The following is a 15,034-nucleotide window of genomic DNA, read 5'->3' on the forward strand; positions in this document are numbered from 1 at the left end:
TTTTATAATAGGAATATTTCACATTATTCGACAAGCTAGTTTCACCACTAGAGAAAGCCATCCTTTATGGAAATTGGCACAAAAAAGAGCCAGACACCCTAATTCGGGGTGTCGACCCTAGATAAAATCTGGGATCGTTGCAGCAACAACAACAACAACAACTTGCGTCGCCTAACGATTATAGATCTTCTTTACCATTTACAGAACAGCTATTACCTCAGAAGGTTTGCCAAAAAAAAGTACTTCAATTTTCCTATTCAGAAAGCCTAATCAAAGCTGTTGAAATCGCAGTGGCCTCAGCGATTGCCATAGACTAGGTATTTTTAAGCTTTAATCAAATAATTTATTAGGTCAGACTAAGCTAGAATTTGAACATAACAGTCGCTTAATTTTAGTAAAGACTTACTTGTCGGCCGAGTTCAGGCCACAATCCTAAACAAACACTTACGATTTATTACTGTCTTAATCAAGCTGGATTCAGCGTTTAGTTGTCTAACACGTAGAGTAGCCATTCATAATTTTTTTAATGCTCTTCAGTTTCTTTTATTAAAAACCTAATAGCATCGACTGTCGATAAAGAACAACGATACCCTTAAAGCAAATAAACAGTACATGCATCATGTTGGATCGGAATATTTTAATGTATTGTGGAACTTTCGGTTTCCTCTTAATCGGCGCGCGCCGATTCAACACAGTAACGTTTAACAGCGCAAAATTATGGTAATAACGATTTCCAGAGAAAAAAAAAAACAAAGAAAAACTCGAGTGTGCCTTCGTACTGTCGTCGTATGTCCACCAGTCGTAACCAGCTCTTGTTATCGGAATAGATTACCAAAACATACAATCGATCCGATTGTGACAAGTCTAATAGAAACAGAGATTAACAAACGATACAGTAGAGCGATCGGTAAAATTAAAGTATAGTCGAAACTCTCATACTGGCAGCGTCTCAAGCTCAACGAACAAGTCTCGGGTTAACATAAACGTACGTTCGAAGCGACCAAGGTACATTCGATAGTGACCCCGTACTCGATTCGTGTTGTAACGGTAACCGTCGATGATCGCTTGTTGAGGCGGATCGGTTTGCTTTTTGAGGGCATCTGAAGAGGAGTTTGTACCAATGGCCTTTGATTTGACACTGGCCCTGAAACTGCAGCTTGGATGTTATGAATTAAACTTCTGTCGGGTGCCGCAGTCTTCGTTTCAATTCTAATGCAGTTCAAGCTTGCCCATGTCTCGATACTGGACTGAAAAAACATAATCGACATTTGTACCAGTTACAAACGTCACAGTTGTGTATACCAAAATAACTTCAATTAACATGACCGAATCCAAAGTTTACCAAAGTCAAGTCGAAAATCACCTGTGATGCGCCTGTTTCTATTGCAAATGGAAGATCGGCCAAGTGAAGATTGCCAATTTGACTGGCCATTAACTCGTCTTGTGTCGGAAATATTTCCGCTGCTGCCACGCCCTTTGCACGGTGAGATAAACTTGAATTTGATACATGTTAAAAGTAGTGGAAGAAAACTCGTAGAAACCGAGCACGGCTACAAGATATAATAATAAGCAACGCAGAACCCAGATGTTTGCGGGAGCTGAGCCGTCATGACATAGCAAACTTTCTTGGAATCACCGTGTTATATCGAACTGTATACCAACTTTATGAGTACAGACTTCGTTGTTCTATCTGAAGCACAATTGTTATTTAAGATCGTTCATGTAGCGGAAAAAAGCAGGAGAACCACTTTGGTGGGAGAAGATAGTGACTTCACGAGTAACAAGAGGGCCTAACGGGGTGTATACATACTTCGTTTGGTGCTGGAACTCATCGGGGTACGCCATGCTTAACGGCAGAACAGGATGCCAAACCCGATATATTTATTCAGTCATTATTGTTCATAGCATCTTTTGACAGAACGCTTCATTGATTATTATAGATGCTGGACATTCGTGGCCTTACCTCTAGGTTAGCTACTGTGTGACGTTTTTCCAGCCATTCACGCTTTTCCGTATGGTCAGTGTGACAATAGCTCGTACAGATGTCGATATGTGAAAGTTTTTCAGCTCTAGATATCAACGACTTCAGAATGGGCACAACTAACCGAGTACTGCACGTCCTCAAAGCTACAAAATTGTGAATGAGAGGAGTCTGTGTGTAGGTATCAAGGAGTTTGACGGCCATAATCCAAATGGACCTTAGTAGTTATATAGGATGATATGATAAATCAGGGCAAACTTTGACGGTTTGTTCGTCATAGTGGGTATGCACTCGCTCGTGATTCATGATACGAACACGAAACCGATTGTTTTCAAAAAATTCATCACGGCGAGAAGCAATGCGTCGTTTTCGAAGTTTAAGCGAAGATCAGCTATTACCCAATGTGTTTACACGACACAAGCCCCCACCAAAACAATAAATTTCCTTCTTCCCAAAATCGGTGGTCTACACTATTGCCAGGCTTAAGGCTGTTTCTGAAGGATCCGGAGAAGATTTCGAATAAGTCAAACCGGAAAATCCTCGATAATGTTAAAGTTTAGAAAGTTTTAAAAATCACCATAACGACTCAAAGGCTTTTTTGATATATCTAGATCTTTTGTGTATATATTGATAGTCGTTTTAACAGCCACCGATTGAGTCATTAAGATAACTACTAGAGATTAGTCTTTTTGCATTTTGAAATTTTCGGTCTAATATTAGCCCAAAACTTAATTCCGGTACAATGTTGTACATATAATGTATTTGAGCGGCAAACAATTTTCACTAGCTGGAATGCTCAATCATCCAGCGTTAGAATAATTAGTTCTTCTGCCCAACTAGAATTTATTTGTATTTGAAAAACGACGTTAAAAATATCGGCGAGTAATTATGCCCTTGGCAAGAAGTAGATTAAATGTACGCGTAATATCTTCCCCCGACATCTAATATTTAGACGTCAACGAATAGGCGAAATGGTTTTTTTTATAAGCACGAACAAACATGCCTATAGCCCCTGTGGACACCAACATACTAAAAGTTAATTATAAAAACTGATAGGATACTCACTGAACTTATACAACAGCTTTACAAGCTGCTACTTCCCTCAAGATATCTCAGCTGAAATGGTCCAGTACGCATGCTGTAACAGTACGCATCTAGGGTCAACTAATTATTATCTTAAATTAATCGACATATATATCATAATAATGGCATTGGCGCTGTTCTAACGCACCACTGTTTTGGCGGAATCGCCATCTTGTGACTTGGCGAGTCATTTGCCAGCTATTGACTCACGGCTTAATGGTACATTTCGGCCCATCATGGCGCCATTGTTTACAAACTATCCATAATAAAAGATTTCCAGTATACGCGCAAACAAATGATCTTCATCAAAATAACCAAGATAAGCTGTTGCTTTCTTATTCGCTACGCAATAAATTTGAGGGCGTACGGCAAATCGTCTAGGCACTCGTTAACTTTACTTATAAACGGTGTTTCGACATTGACTATTGAGGCCCAACGTGTGCTTACGGACCTACAGGTCCTTACAAAGGCATAATGGTTACTTGTAATTAAAAAAAGTATCAGACACACAACGTATTTTTCAATTATGCAGCATGTAACTTAGCTTGAATATCTCCTCTGGCGGACGGTTATAAATTGTGTCCTTTGGATACCTGTTCGTTACGGCCAAACATGCTGCAATCTGTCTAGTTCCTTAATAAACAACACGCACGATATCCCAATGGGTGATAACAGTAAATTGCAGATAATTCAAAAGCTTGGGTAGAACTTTTGTATGCAATCTTCGAATCGATTTTAAATATAAATAAAACGCCACCATTGACGCTAAGATAGAAATCCATTCTTGTTTTGCACGTCTTTTACGCTACTTATCTCAATGATATATCCCACCTAAGAAAGACACATAAGCGGCAAACCGGCTTAAGCGAGCCGCACCCTACCTACAAGGGACATGCTCATATTAGATTTGGTCTCGTGCATTTATTTGCCCCAGTTGCGAGGGGCGAGTTCGTACGAAAAGCTACAATTTGATTTTTCGAGCTATGTGATTTTCCGCAACATAAAGGCGGTCACGAACAGCATTCATGTTGTCTCCGCCTGCTAATAAAACATGTAGAAATACTCTATAACAATGAATACCGAGTACAGCTGTAAGCAGATCTATACTTTTTGCGATTGAACACAACCCTTTATGATTATGATTATAGCTACTACTTAATGGTGAATAGTATATAGATAGGAAAAAAACACGTGGCACACTGTTCCGTAGATCTACTTTATCATCTACTTCATACACTCTCATCATCTATCCATTTAAGGCAAACAAACAAATACCAGATAGAATAGATTTGTGACAACCCTAGTACGAGATTTCCCTATTTTCGTACGAGAGGCAATACCATGCATAGCTTCTAAGCATTGCAAAAGAAACGAAAGCTGTGTCCGTTGTACTACATGCGGAAACCAAGTAACTTTTACGAACGTTCAGCACTGAAACCAAACTATGTCCCTGCAATGTTCGCATTAACTATTTCGCACTATTTTGTTTTACTAAGTCCATGTACTACCAACTCAAGTCGAAACAGATTGAATGTAAGCTATGATACACATGTGGGTCGATTTATATATTCATACGTTTAAGGACTATTTTATTGTTAGTTCAGCATATGTATTGTAATCTATTGGGATCTTTCGCCTGATCTGAAACCTATTCCTTAAACAATACACTTCTTTATGTTACCTCCTGTTCTTTCTATTCAATATATTACTTTTCCTTTTTTTCCTATAAAATCGCATCTAGCGTTTAGAAATATCACTCTGCAAAAGACGACAGTCAAAAATAGGCTTCCTGCGTTTCTAAGACTAGGAGCTTTCGTACGTTTTTGCTTTCGCAAAGCTGACAATTAAAGATTTCGAAATTAAACATTTTCAAGTTTTGTCGAAGTGAGCTCTTAATCTGCATAAACTGTACCACGGTTCTCACCTTGAAACACGGAATTCGGGTCTGTTTTTTAAAATCATATTGGTACAAATCATTTTGTCTGCAATGCGAATTCAGCTTCTTAGAAAAAAAAAAAAACTTATGAGAGTTATCGCCTGATCCTTATCGTAATCATTGATGTCACGATAATTATTCGTTGATCAAAATTGACTTTCCCAAAGACAGAGCCCACACCATACGTATCGAGCTGCAGTTGATAGCACACTGATCTTATGACCCCATCATACAGCATATTAAAGTAACCTCTGTGCCGTATCCTGTGAAAAGTTATATATGAAAACATAACATGAACGGTAACAATAAGAATCTATGCAAAGCAACCCAAGATCTTTCTCTACAGTTGCCTCAGGTAAGAACCAACCTTTGCAAGTAACTTTCGTTGTTGCCAAAATACGCGAGAATCAGTAAATATATAACCTCCTTTTATAAACGTCAGTAATTCAGGTTCTTGTAAGTTTAGAAATGCCTTGGGTCAGCCCCCACGATCTGAATCAACTGTTCAGTGAAAATAATACAATTTCTTTGACTACACCAGTAATTCTCTCGTCTCGGTAAGTCTCAAGCCAAATCAATACGAATTTGAGACTCGGTCTACGCCTGAACAATGATAGCTGACGTCTTCAAGGAACGACCTCCGTGCTCTTAGCGATGCAATTTTGTTCTCGAGAAAACGGTGCGAATACTGGGAAGGTTAACCACAGCGAAGTGATCTCCGATCTTGTATATCTCTATAATACTGGTAACGCGCAAATAGCTCTTTCGCTTGACAGCTTTGCATAACTAAACAATAGATTTCGAAATACCGCGTTGTTTCAACCGCTTTTAGAACTTCGCTGAAATTCACCTTTACATCTCTACTGTAGACAAACTGAACAGTATTTCCTACCGACTGCAGGTGTATAGTGTATAGTGCCAAACTAACGCCATCCCTTTACCTTAGTGAAATCATGCCCGTTTATGGTCGTTAAGTTTTTCCGGATTTTTCTCGTTGTAGAAAAAATCCGGATCTTTCAAATAAGCTGAATATGAATTATAATGATTGCGAGGAATGAATACATCTTTTATCTACTTGTTAGCCATAACTATGTTTTTTTTTGCCTAATTTTAATTAATGCAATAATGATAAATATATAGGCGGCTCCTAATGTAGTTTATTTATGCTAACGTTATTCAATCATTGTGAGCAAGTATTTCTCATATGTGTCTCAAATTATAATGACGTCTCAACATTATGACAGGCAACTTTGTTGTCTCCAAACTTTCAGTGTTTCCAGGTTTCACAGTGAATACTCCGATAGGCTACTGATTCTGCAGATAGAAAAAGTTGGTGCTCGATAGGCTATCGAAAACAAAACGACATGATGGCAACAGATTAAATTTTCCTTTTGCAAGAAAAGTAGTGTCTTAGATCAACCTATCACGAAATAGCTAACTGTATGTAACACTCCAAGTAAGTCCTATTTCAATGTTGGACAAATTCTATAGGCGATCATCCTGGTCTCTTCGTCTCACCTATTGCAACAATTCAAACAGAAGTTAGTTGCAGGGTACTATTATAATGCATGATCGAAACGAAAGGACTACTGAAGTGTATAATGCTTCGCGTTGTACACTTCAATACCATATAGATTAATATTTAAACTTCCGATTTTTTCTTTGAGTGGTCTATGGTGTTGTCATACTGCCGGGATCGCGCACACATCTTCAGTCCCCCAGCGGCTCTGGTGACGAGATTAATGCTGACCTGTACCTCATCTCGTGGAGTTAATGAGCGTACCTCTACTCGGCGCAGCACGTTTGCCACAACGACTTTTTCCTCCATTAAAGCAAACCTCTGTCCTGCAAAATCAAGTTGCTAGGGGTCAAAGTCTACGACTACGATAATGTCTCAGGGAACCCTGTCTCGAAGAACAGCCTGTCTCGGATCAGACTGGAGAAAACTGTTCTACAACCCAGATTATTGCTTTTGAAAAGAATACCGCTAATATATTGACAATAATATAAACGTTAATCTCAACGAAAGCTAGCGCGATAATGAAAACGAATGATTACTAAAAATCGAGAACAGGCGAAAACGATCAACTAAGTTAAACGCACTGCATTATACTGCGTTGTTGTAACGATATCTCAAAGAGATACTGTGGAATTTAATATGTCATTTTTCACACAGCGGTTACGTTTTGCATGATTATTGGTTTTCCTTATTTTATTAGAGGAGGAAGTTTGCGACAGCTTAATAGCACAAAGGAAATACTAATGGCGTAACTATTCAAGGTGTCTGAAGATCGAGAATTATCCGAAGACGCATCACCACGTAAATCTTTTGTCAACATACACTCAGTCTGCAACACCCTTGACCAATCAACCGGTACCGTTTGTAGACGATATAATTTGGCACGAGTAGTAGCATGGTGCTACAGGCCTATGTAGTTATAAAATCTCTCTTCATGAAAATTGCGCTAGAATAAGTGCTTTATTAATAATCAAATAGATAGCTATATCAAACAAAAAGGGCATATTTACACGCACTATACCAACCTATGCAGTTTCGCGGGCCTGCTGAGAACGGCACGTAGGCATAAGGATGGGAAATCGCAAGGTCTGAGTGGTCTTGGGCGCTCTCATTTTGACTCTTTTGATAAAAGCGTTCTGGCATGAACTCCTCAGGCCATGGATAGATTTCAGGTTGTCGATGAAGTTGCATTATAAGCAATAAAATCGTCGAACCGGCTGGAATTACGCGATTGCCTTCTGTTCGATAATTTGCATTAAAATTGTTAGTTTAGATAAATCTCACGTATACATAAACGAATTATGAAAGAAATAAAAACAAACGGCATAAAAGGCCACTCCCATAAGATCGAGAGTACGCAGTAAGAACATTTTAATAAGATATGTCACGACCATTATTTTATTTTAAATATTTCATTACGGTAAGCTAAATTTTATTAACAAAATCTTCCTCCTGCATACAGGCAATACATAGACATAGAGTTACGAAATATACTAAAGTCATTGTATTTAGGATAAATACATAAATTAGGATAAATAGGAGGAATAAAAGCATTTTGTTCACAAAATAATTTATGTATTACACAAATAAGCTTAGAAGCTGGCAGTGCAACAAGATACTTATGTCATTTAATAAGATGTTGTACTTTTACATAAATATTGACGTCCCTCACTTACGTAAAGGCAGATCCCGTCGAAGTCTACGACCAATTAATGGAACAGATGGGTAAAGCCGTTGAGATTCCTGGAAGGTAGGATAAGCTTACCTAAGCAAGTCCTAATGTTTGCAAACGGGGTTGAAAGTCTATGGTCGGGCGATATAACCCCTTTTGCATAAAAATATTAAGTTCAGCCTTTGGTAAAATAACAATTTCTAACTTTTTACCTGTCTGTTTGTGCTATTTCAGTCGCAACTCGACGTTGCATAGAGAATAGCTTTGATGCAGGTATACAGAAACAGATTATAAAATGTGCCACCCTATGGCTGCTGACTACTATAAAAGGCTCTCGCTTACCTTTATCGCACACTCAAGGTACTTGAGTCTTGGCAGATGTTTACTTGTAATTGGTGCTGAAAGATCAGTTCCCATGACCTCAATAATTTCCTCAAAGATTCGCTGTTGCCATATGGGATGATGACCCAAAAGGTACAAGCACCAAGAAACGCCTGGAAAGGTGGGCGCACCCATTTTGGTCTTTGATATATCACCCATGCAAATATAATCATTATAAACGGAAAACAACGACTACTTGTTGGCTTTGCATATATGCGTAATAAGACTCGACACGACATGAGAAGTTATAAGCAGGATTTCGTGACAAGTTATCTGGCTCAAATTACGTTATTAGGTTCGCAAAAAAATCAGATATGCTTATCTGTACACGGTACAAGATGTACGGGCTTTATCGTACCCATAGCTGTAGTGTCGTGACCCTCAAACATGAACGTGTCAACCTCCTCTGCAATATCAGCCAGCGTCAACGCTCTAGGATTTTGGTAATGTGTTTCAATTAAAAGATCCAAGAAGGCTCTTTTCTTCCTTTTGCCAGCAACCTCCGTTTGTTGTTGTTCCTGGGATGACATATCTGCCTTGTATGATATATAACGCTCGTTGATAACCTGCTCACGAAAGTCATTCGTTCTATGAGTGTACCGTTTTTCCCACAGTTGCTAGGCTTCAACTAATATCCCATTACAACACTTTATGTCTCTTTAAGCAAAGTCACCCGATCTCGATCTCGAAGTACGATTATATGGAGATCACCAATAATTCAACCAATGTTGTATCGAATGGTACATTTTTCAAATAGAATTTCTCTGAACATGAAAGCTCTCAGTACGGGACTTGAATCGAATAATATTTCGCTTATTTCCATAGACAAATGTTTTATTCAACTAAAATTGCTGTTAAATGTAACACTGTGTGACGGGCGCCAAGGTGATCCTCAAAGAAGGTTTCGTATCGAAACGAGTACTAATTAGATAATAATTCGATGATTATTTAGTATTATCTGACACTAATTACTCACTCTTCGTGTGAAGCTGTGAAGCACGTCAAGTGCTTTGTAAAAAGCTTTTCCATCCGAAGTCATTCGGAACAAAAATTCTGGCCGTAGCCAAGGGTTCGTGTTCCGTTTAATGAAAGAAGCTCCTACGCTGTGGACAGCCTGTACGTAGGCAGACTGAGACGCCCGTTGAGCCTCCAGCTGGACGCCCATGGCTGTTTCTATAAAAAAAAAAATCACATTCATATCTATCGAATATAACGTATTTAAATATTGGGGCAAGTAGAATTTAGGTACGTACAATTTGTACAACGTATCTATAACATTAGTCTTCTTCTAACTTCGTCATATAGGTTTTGTCGAAACTAGATACGCCTCCAGTTAACTATATACGGAGTACGGTACCCTCTTGTAATTTGCTCTTCGGCTTATTCTTCTCAGACTCTACCTAAATCATAAGGGATGGCGGCACTTTTTTTGGCTATGCTAACAATGTAATTTTGGACGTTATGTTTATTCAGATTAACAACCAGCTACAGTTTGTACTCGAGACCGTTTACAGGCTCGTTTTAAACAGTGCCTTTTCTTCTTAATGACACCGGTGAGCGTGTCGATGTCACTATTTTATGATGATGATGTCAACGTTATGAGGACTTGTTGGCCTCCTGTATGACAACACTCTATACGAAGCCTTTCTGAATTAAATGAGATGGCATAAAATCTCCTTCACTAGACACCGGACGTAAACTTCTGTCAAAGAATTGTGCTTGCCCAGATCAGGCACACGATAGGCACATCCTCTGCACCGCGAGCAGGCTAGCGATCATTTCTGCAGTTTATCCTTGGAAAAAGGGTAAAAATTACTTTCCGCGTAAATATAAAGGATCACCTGCTGCTTCATTTTACAAAATTGTGTAGCAAATAACGCCAATTAAATACTGTGCGTTAATTATCTTTGGAGTGCATCTGTCCCACTGGTATCACATGTGATGTGTACCGAAGGTTTTCGTGGACAGCCGTATTCTCGCTCGCATCGAATCTCTTGATTAACTGAAAGTGAAGGATCATTAAAAATGCAATTTTGAAAGGACACGATGAACTTGGGAATTCTAGATTTTCCACTGTGTCGTACTGGAACCTGTTTCGCCTCCTTCTGTATGTAGCCACGTATTTTTTTGCGGCCGCGGTACACTTTCAACTTGATGTGCGTATAGTAACGACGCCCTGTTTTTCCGCATCACGAATTTGTCGTTTTGTTTAAAAAAGATAAAAAAGAAAGTCTGTTATTGGCAGTAGCATATGGACGCATGCTCGTTACGCCACGCGGCTCGCCAATGAATTTGTACTCTATTGAATGCCGTACGCTATGTATACATATATCATAATAATTATATTATTATTAGTCAACAATCTCGAATGTTGACGGGAAAAACTTTAACCCCATGATTGTAGGGCTTCGATTGCCCTGGTCACCTGCTATCTGATAAATGGTAAACGTATGCATGACACCGATAAAAAAAACTGATGTTTGGCGTGTTTCTTTGTTACTGATTTCTTTGAAGGCTGTTCAAACATCCTTTTATCATTGGTCCAAACCCAAAATAGGCGATAGCTGAATATATATTTGAGAAAACAGATAAAGAAAGACTTTGTCGTGACAAAGCCTTGACACTGTCCTACCACAGATGATATCAAGTGTGCATAAAGATGCCTCGTTGCAGATGTCGAAAGGCTTTCTCGCACTTCCAAATTCGCTTTCAATGCGCTGTCCGAGGAGTTGGCTTTGTCGGTCGAAAACCTCAACGAAGTCTTCCAGAATGCCGAAATGGAACGCAGGAGTCAGCAGTTTACGGCGGGAACGCCACTTCGGACCAGTACTGCGATAGGTACGAAGACAGGAAATAGGAAAAGTATAGTTATCAGTATACAAATGCCCTCAACAACAAAGAATGTGTTCTCGCAATTGTATGATACAAATTCGGAAGAAAAAAAAACTTCACAGAATATATTGACGAGAAGCTTCAAGTGTTTCGAGGTTTACGTGTGATATTGTGGTATCGTATCAAATATATCGAAACAGCTCTTGGCGTTTTGCGTAACCCTAACTACGGTATGTAGCTTCTGGTTACATTCTGGCTGGCGAACATATATCGCCAGTCAAAAATGCTAGATCAAAAGCTGTAAGCATTCAATTGAGAATGTTTATCTGCACTGCGATCTGATTACTTGCAAGATAATTATACAGGGATAAAAATGCTGTGAAAACTGAAATTTGGTACCTTGTCAGAAGTCCCGTTCCAAGCCATGGATGAAGTAGTTCGTAACTTTGTGCTTTTTCAATATGTTTGTTTGAAGTGAGCAGTACTTCAGCTGCTTGAGGGTCAGATAGCATTACGAATGGGTGAGCGCCTACCCAAACTCGAAATGCTCCTTTCTCCCTATACATAGTTTCCAACCCTTCAAAAGCACGATAGACATCTGAAATTGCAGCAATTTACGTTATTGTTTAATTACATTAATTAATAGAAGTTATTCTCAAGAATAGGTTAATAAGTGGAGGTGTCCAGTAAGGCTACTTTACGAATGCCATTATAATTATTGTTATATTATTAGAAAAAAATATTTATAACTAGGAAAGACGAAGGTCCTTCGAAGAAAAAGGAAAACAGCTCGAGCTTAAAATGTTTTTTGTTTATTTTCCCTATTATATTCGTTATAGTTTTACTTATGTGTGAAAGTTCTAGCATAGCCATTGCTTTAACTAGAGACGTGAGTACAGTTATCAAAGAATGAACACATCCATATTAGTTCGACTAGGCAATGTTGGTTTCCAATTAATATCGGTAAACGTTATTGTAATAAGCAAAAATCACCTACGGGCTAGAAAGTCAATTTCGGGATACCGCAAGCAGTGCATGAGAAATGAAATTTCCCTGAAAAATGGTACAAACATCGAAGGGGGACCCCCGATAAAACCCGTCTCCGGAAGCGGATAACGCCATGAATGCCATTTATACCAAATCGCACTAAGCAGAAACAACTGCAATAGAAAAAGCAAAATGTCTTCAATATAACTGCAATTGCAAGTCGACTTAAGATGAAGTGAAGCATAAATCCTGTTGACAAAAGATCTGGTTCTGTGTTAGGGTGTGTTGCTCATATTTGGGTATGAGCAATTTCTCATGATGGACCCAAAACAAAGAACATTTAGAATTAGATAATTGATTTTAGGTCGTTCCGAAAGTAATGGAAACTATTGTTTATTCTTCCGCCTTCCAAAGTATTATAACTTTAAGGAGGAACTTCGTACTTGCAAGCTGCTATCGTCGTTTTACTTAGGCTGCTTGATTTTATTGCGAGGCTGACCTCTGAACGTAGACATAGCGAGTTGAAAAGTGGATTTGTGATGCCAGCTAGTCTCGCATACGAAAATGACTCCGGAAGCACCCGGAACAATATGTAAACTTGGATTAGAAATATTAAACGTTGTAATATGTAAATTATTGTATGTTTATACGAATAGAAATTTGTCTAATTTTTAATAATAATTAATAAATAATAATAATAATAAATAATTAAATAATAATTAAATTTGTCGATAGACAGGCTAAATTAAGAAAAAAAAAGGAAGAGAAAACAATTCTTTGGTTGGTATACCGTATAGACGGTTATTACGAACGCAACTACGTAGAATAACGGTTGCATAATGGCTCGTACTCCGGGTGACCCTTGACGACTTCAGATACAAGAAGGCCTTCTAAACCGTAGTTTCAGTGCTCAGAGACATTTTCATTAATACTTGAATATATAATGATGAAGACGAATATCTCAAATACAAATACATTCAGCGGAAGATCCAGCTGCACAAAGATTTGCAAAGGTCTGCCACTTAGTGGTGGTAATTGTCACATACACAATGGCACTAGGTTACATAGTTGCAATATGAATATTACTAGCGCTGTACTTTCACTCTATAAGCCAATTGACAAATTAGTTGTTTCGATTCCTTCTTTTTAGCTACCCGACTCAAACTAATTATCTGTCATGATAAAGATAAAAAAAAACGTTTATCTCGAATGACAGGCTTAGTCCAAATTCGAATCAACTGCAGCCGCGCGTTAACTTCTACTTCAATATACGGAATACTTATCTTTCCGTATGATACTCTATGAGAGGCCAGCTTGAGGACGGCCGCATTTTCACGTTGTTTTTAACCAAATCGTTATCTCCATGCCTTAGTCTCAAAGGATACCTTTCAAGGAGTGTGCGCTGTACTAGCGTGGCGTCATTGACTAAAATCTAATCGAAACAAATCTCTTAAGTCAACACCTTTGACGGTTTCAAGTATCCATATGCATGGAAAAACCTAAGGCAGACCCTTTCCACCGTTTTTTTACAGTCTTGCACTTTTCCACGGGCCCTGTAACCCGAAGCGTGTTTCGACTTTCGTTTGCAGTGCTGGTAAACATAACTGAACCATGGTATAGGTCCTACCAGGCCGTCGAGAACAACAAGGTGACAGGCCCACAACGAACACCACAGGATCGCCCTCGTTCTAGCCTTCTACTGGACTGTACTTTTTTTAATTAGTGTCTGCGTGTGGATACCCTGCCGGCTTAGTAGAGAAATGTTTTTCTATTAATAATTCCCGACGGCAAAGGCTAAATAGCGGCGCAGAACCGCAAAGGAGGCGTACGCTACGAGCCACTCTGATGACGGACAAGGTATCCGTTTCCTTGAGCGTACGAAAGTTCTCCTAAATAAAACAGCATGCACATTGAATAGAGCGTTTAGCGGAAACAGTATACACGTTGTTGCTTGACAGTGTTAGGGTAGCACTCAAAAACTTAACGAGCCCCCTTAGCGCACTGAATGGTGATTTCGGAGCACATTCGATTCATGACCTATAGATCCGGTTCTACGTATCCTGGCGAACGGGCGTATACCATGGTGTGTACCGCTAGCTGGGATCCTGCGGAGGAATATTTGTAGACGACGAAAGGGCGGAGCGACCTGCTCTCAGACAACAGATATGACAATCTAAGCACTCTTCTGTTCTCATTCCTACTAAAAGATGTTCGATTCAAGCTAAACTTTACATGATAGTAGCTAACTTTGAGTAAAGGCTTAAATTGGATAAGAGGAATGATAAAATTCAAAAGGGAATGCAGGACTACGGCGGTAATGTTAGTCTATGGCCGGATCTCCTTTTTGGTGCGAAAACAAGTTCCTAAATCTCGAGCTTACGGAATAAATGTAATTTGGAAGACTTTAAGGTAAAGAATCTCTTTTCCCCCAGACGAGTGAAAGCCTATTTGTTGTAGCGTGCTTTGGGCCTTCATCGCAGGCCTGAATTTGCCTGCACTTACGCGGTTTGTAAATAGAACTAACGCCTGACAGACGGCTGACGCTTTACGGCACCAAACGTAGTACTTACGCGTAGATTCGAACCTAAACTATCTAAGCAACACGTAATTTAGTAGGGCAATACGGTATCACTATCATTTCAC

The 15,034-nt window shown here is 39.1% G+C and overlaps 1 protein-coding gene across 2 annotated transcripts; it reads right to left on the reverse strand.

The window, feature by feature from the left end:
• Positions 1 to 6,137: 6,137 nt before the first annotated feature.
• LOC111244152 (cytochrome P450 4C1-like) lies at positions 6,138 to 14,447 on the reverse strand. 2 transcript variants are annotated; one of them, XM_022790903.2, is made up of 10 exons: positions 13,182 to 14,447; positions 12,402 to 12,564; positions 11,804 to 12,002; positions 11,205 to 11,401; positions 9,549 to 9,745; positions 8,931 to 9,138; positions 8,534 to 8,685; positions 8,196 to 8,262; positions 7,545 to 7,754; positions 6,138 to 6,845 (listed from the first exon to the last, which is right to left on the reverse strand). In XM_022790903.2, the coding sequence occupies exons 1-10, from the start codon at positions 13,227 to 13,229 to the stop codon at positions 6,643 to 6,645; spliced, it is 1,644 nt and encodes a 547-aa protein (XP_022646638.1). In that variant the 5' UTR covers positions 13,230 to 14,447; the 3' UTR covers positions 6,138 to 6,642. The 2 variants fall into 2 exon arrangements, with proteins under 2 accessions (XP_022646638.1, XP_022646637.1); XM_022790902.2 differs by having other exon boundaries at positions 7,545 to 7,757; positions 13,182 to 14,445.
• Between the last annotated feature and the right edge of the window lie 587 nt (positions 14,448 to 15,034).

Source organism: Varroa destructor, unplaced genomic scaffold (assembly GCF_002443255.2).
Source record: "Varroa destructor unplaced genomic scaffold, Vdes_3.0 BEIS01000002.1, whole genome shotgun sequence".
Classification (NCBI taxonomy): Eukaryota; Metazoa; Arthropoda; class Arachnida; order Mesostigmata; family Varroidae; genus Varroa; species Varroa destructor.

What these genes read in the sequence shown, in the direction of transcription:
- LOC111244152 (XM_022790902.2), bottom strand. Translation starts at nt 13,229, where the DNA reads ATGCAACCGTTATTCTACGTAGTTGCGTTCGTAATAACCGTCTATACG. An exon ending in CACACTTGATATCATCTGTG is followed by an intron (nt 9,746 to 11,204) that starts GTAGGACAGTGT and finishes TTTTTTTTATAG; the next exon opens with AAACAGCCATGGGCGTCCAG. An exon ending in ACCTTGAGTGTGCGATAAAG is followed by an intron (nt 8,263 to 8,533) that starts GTAAGCGAGAGC and finishes CCTACCTTCCAG; the next exon opens with GAATCTCAACGGCTTTACCC.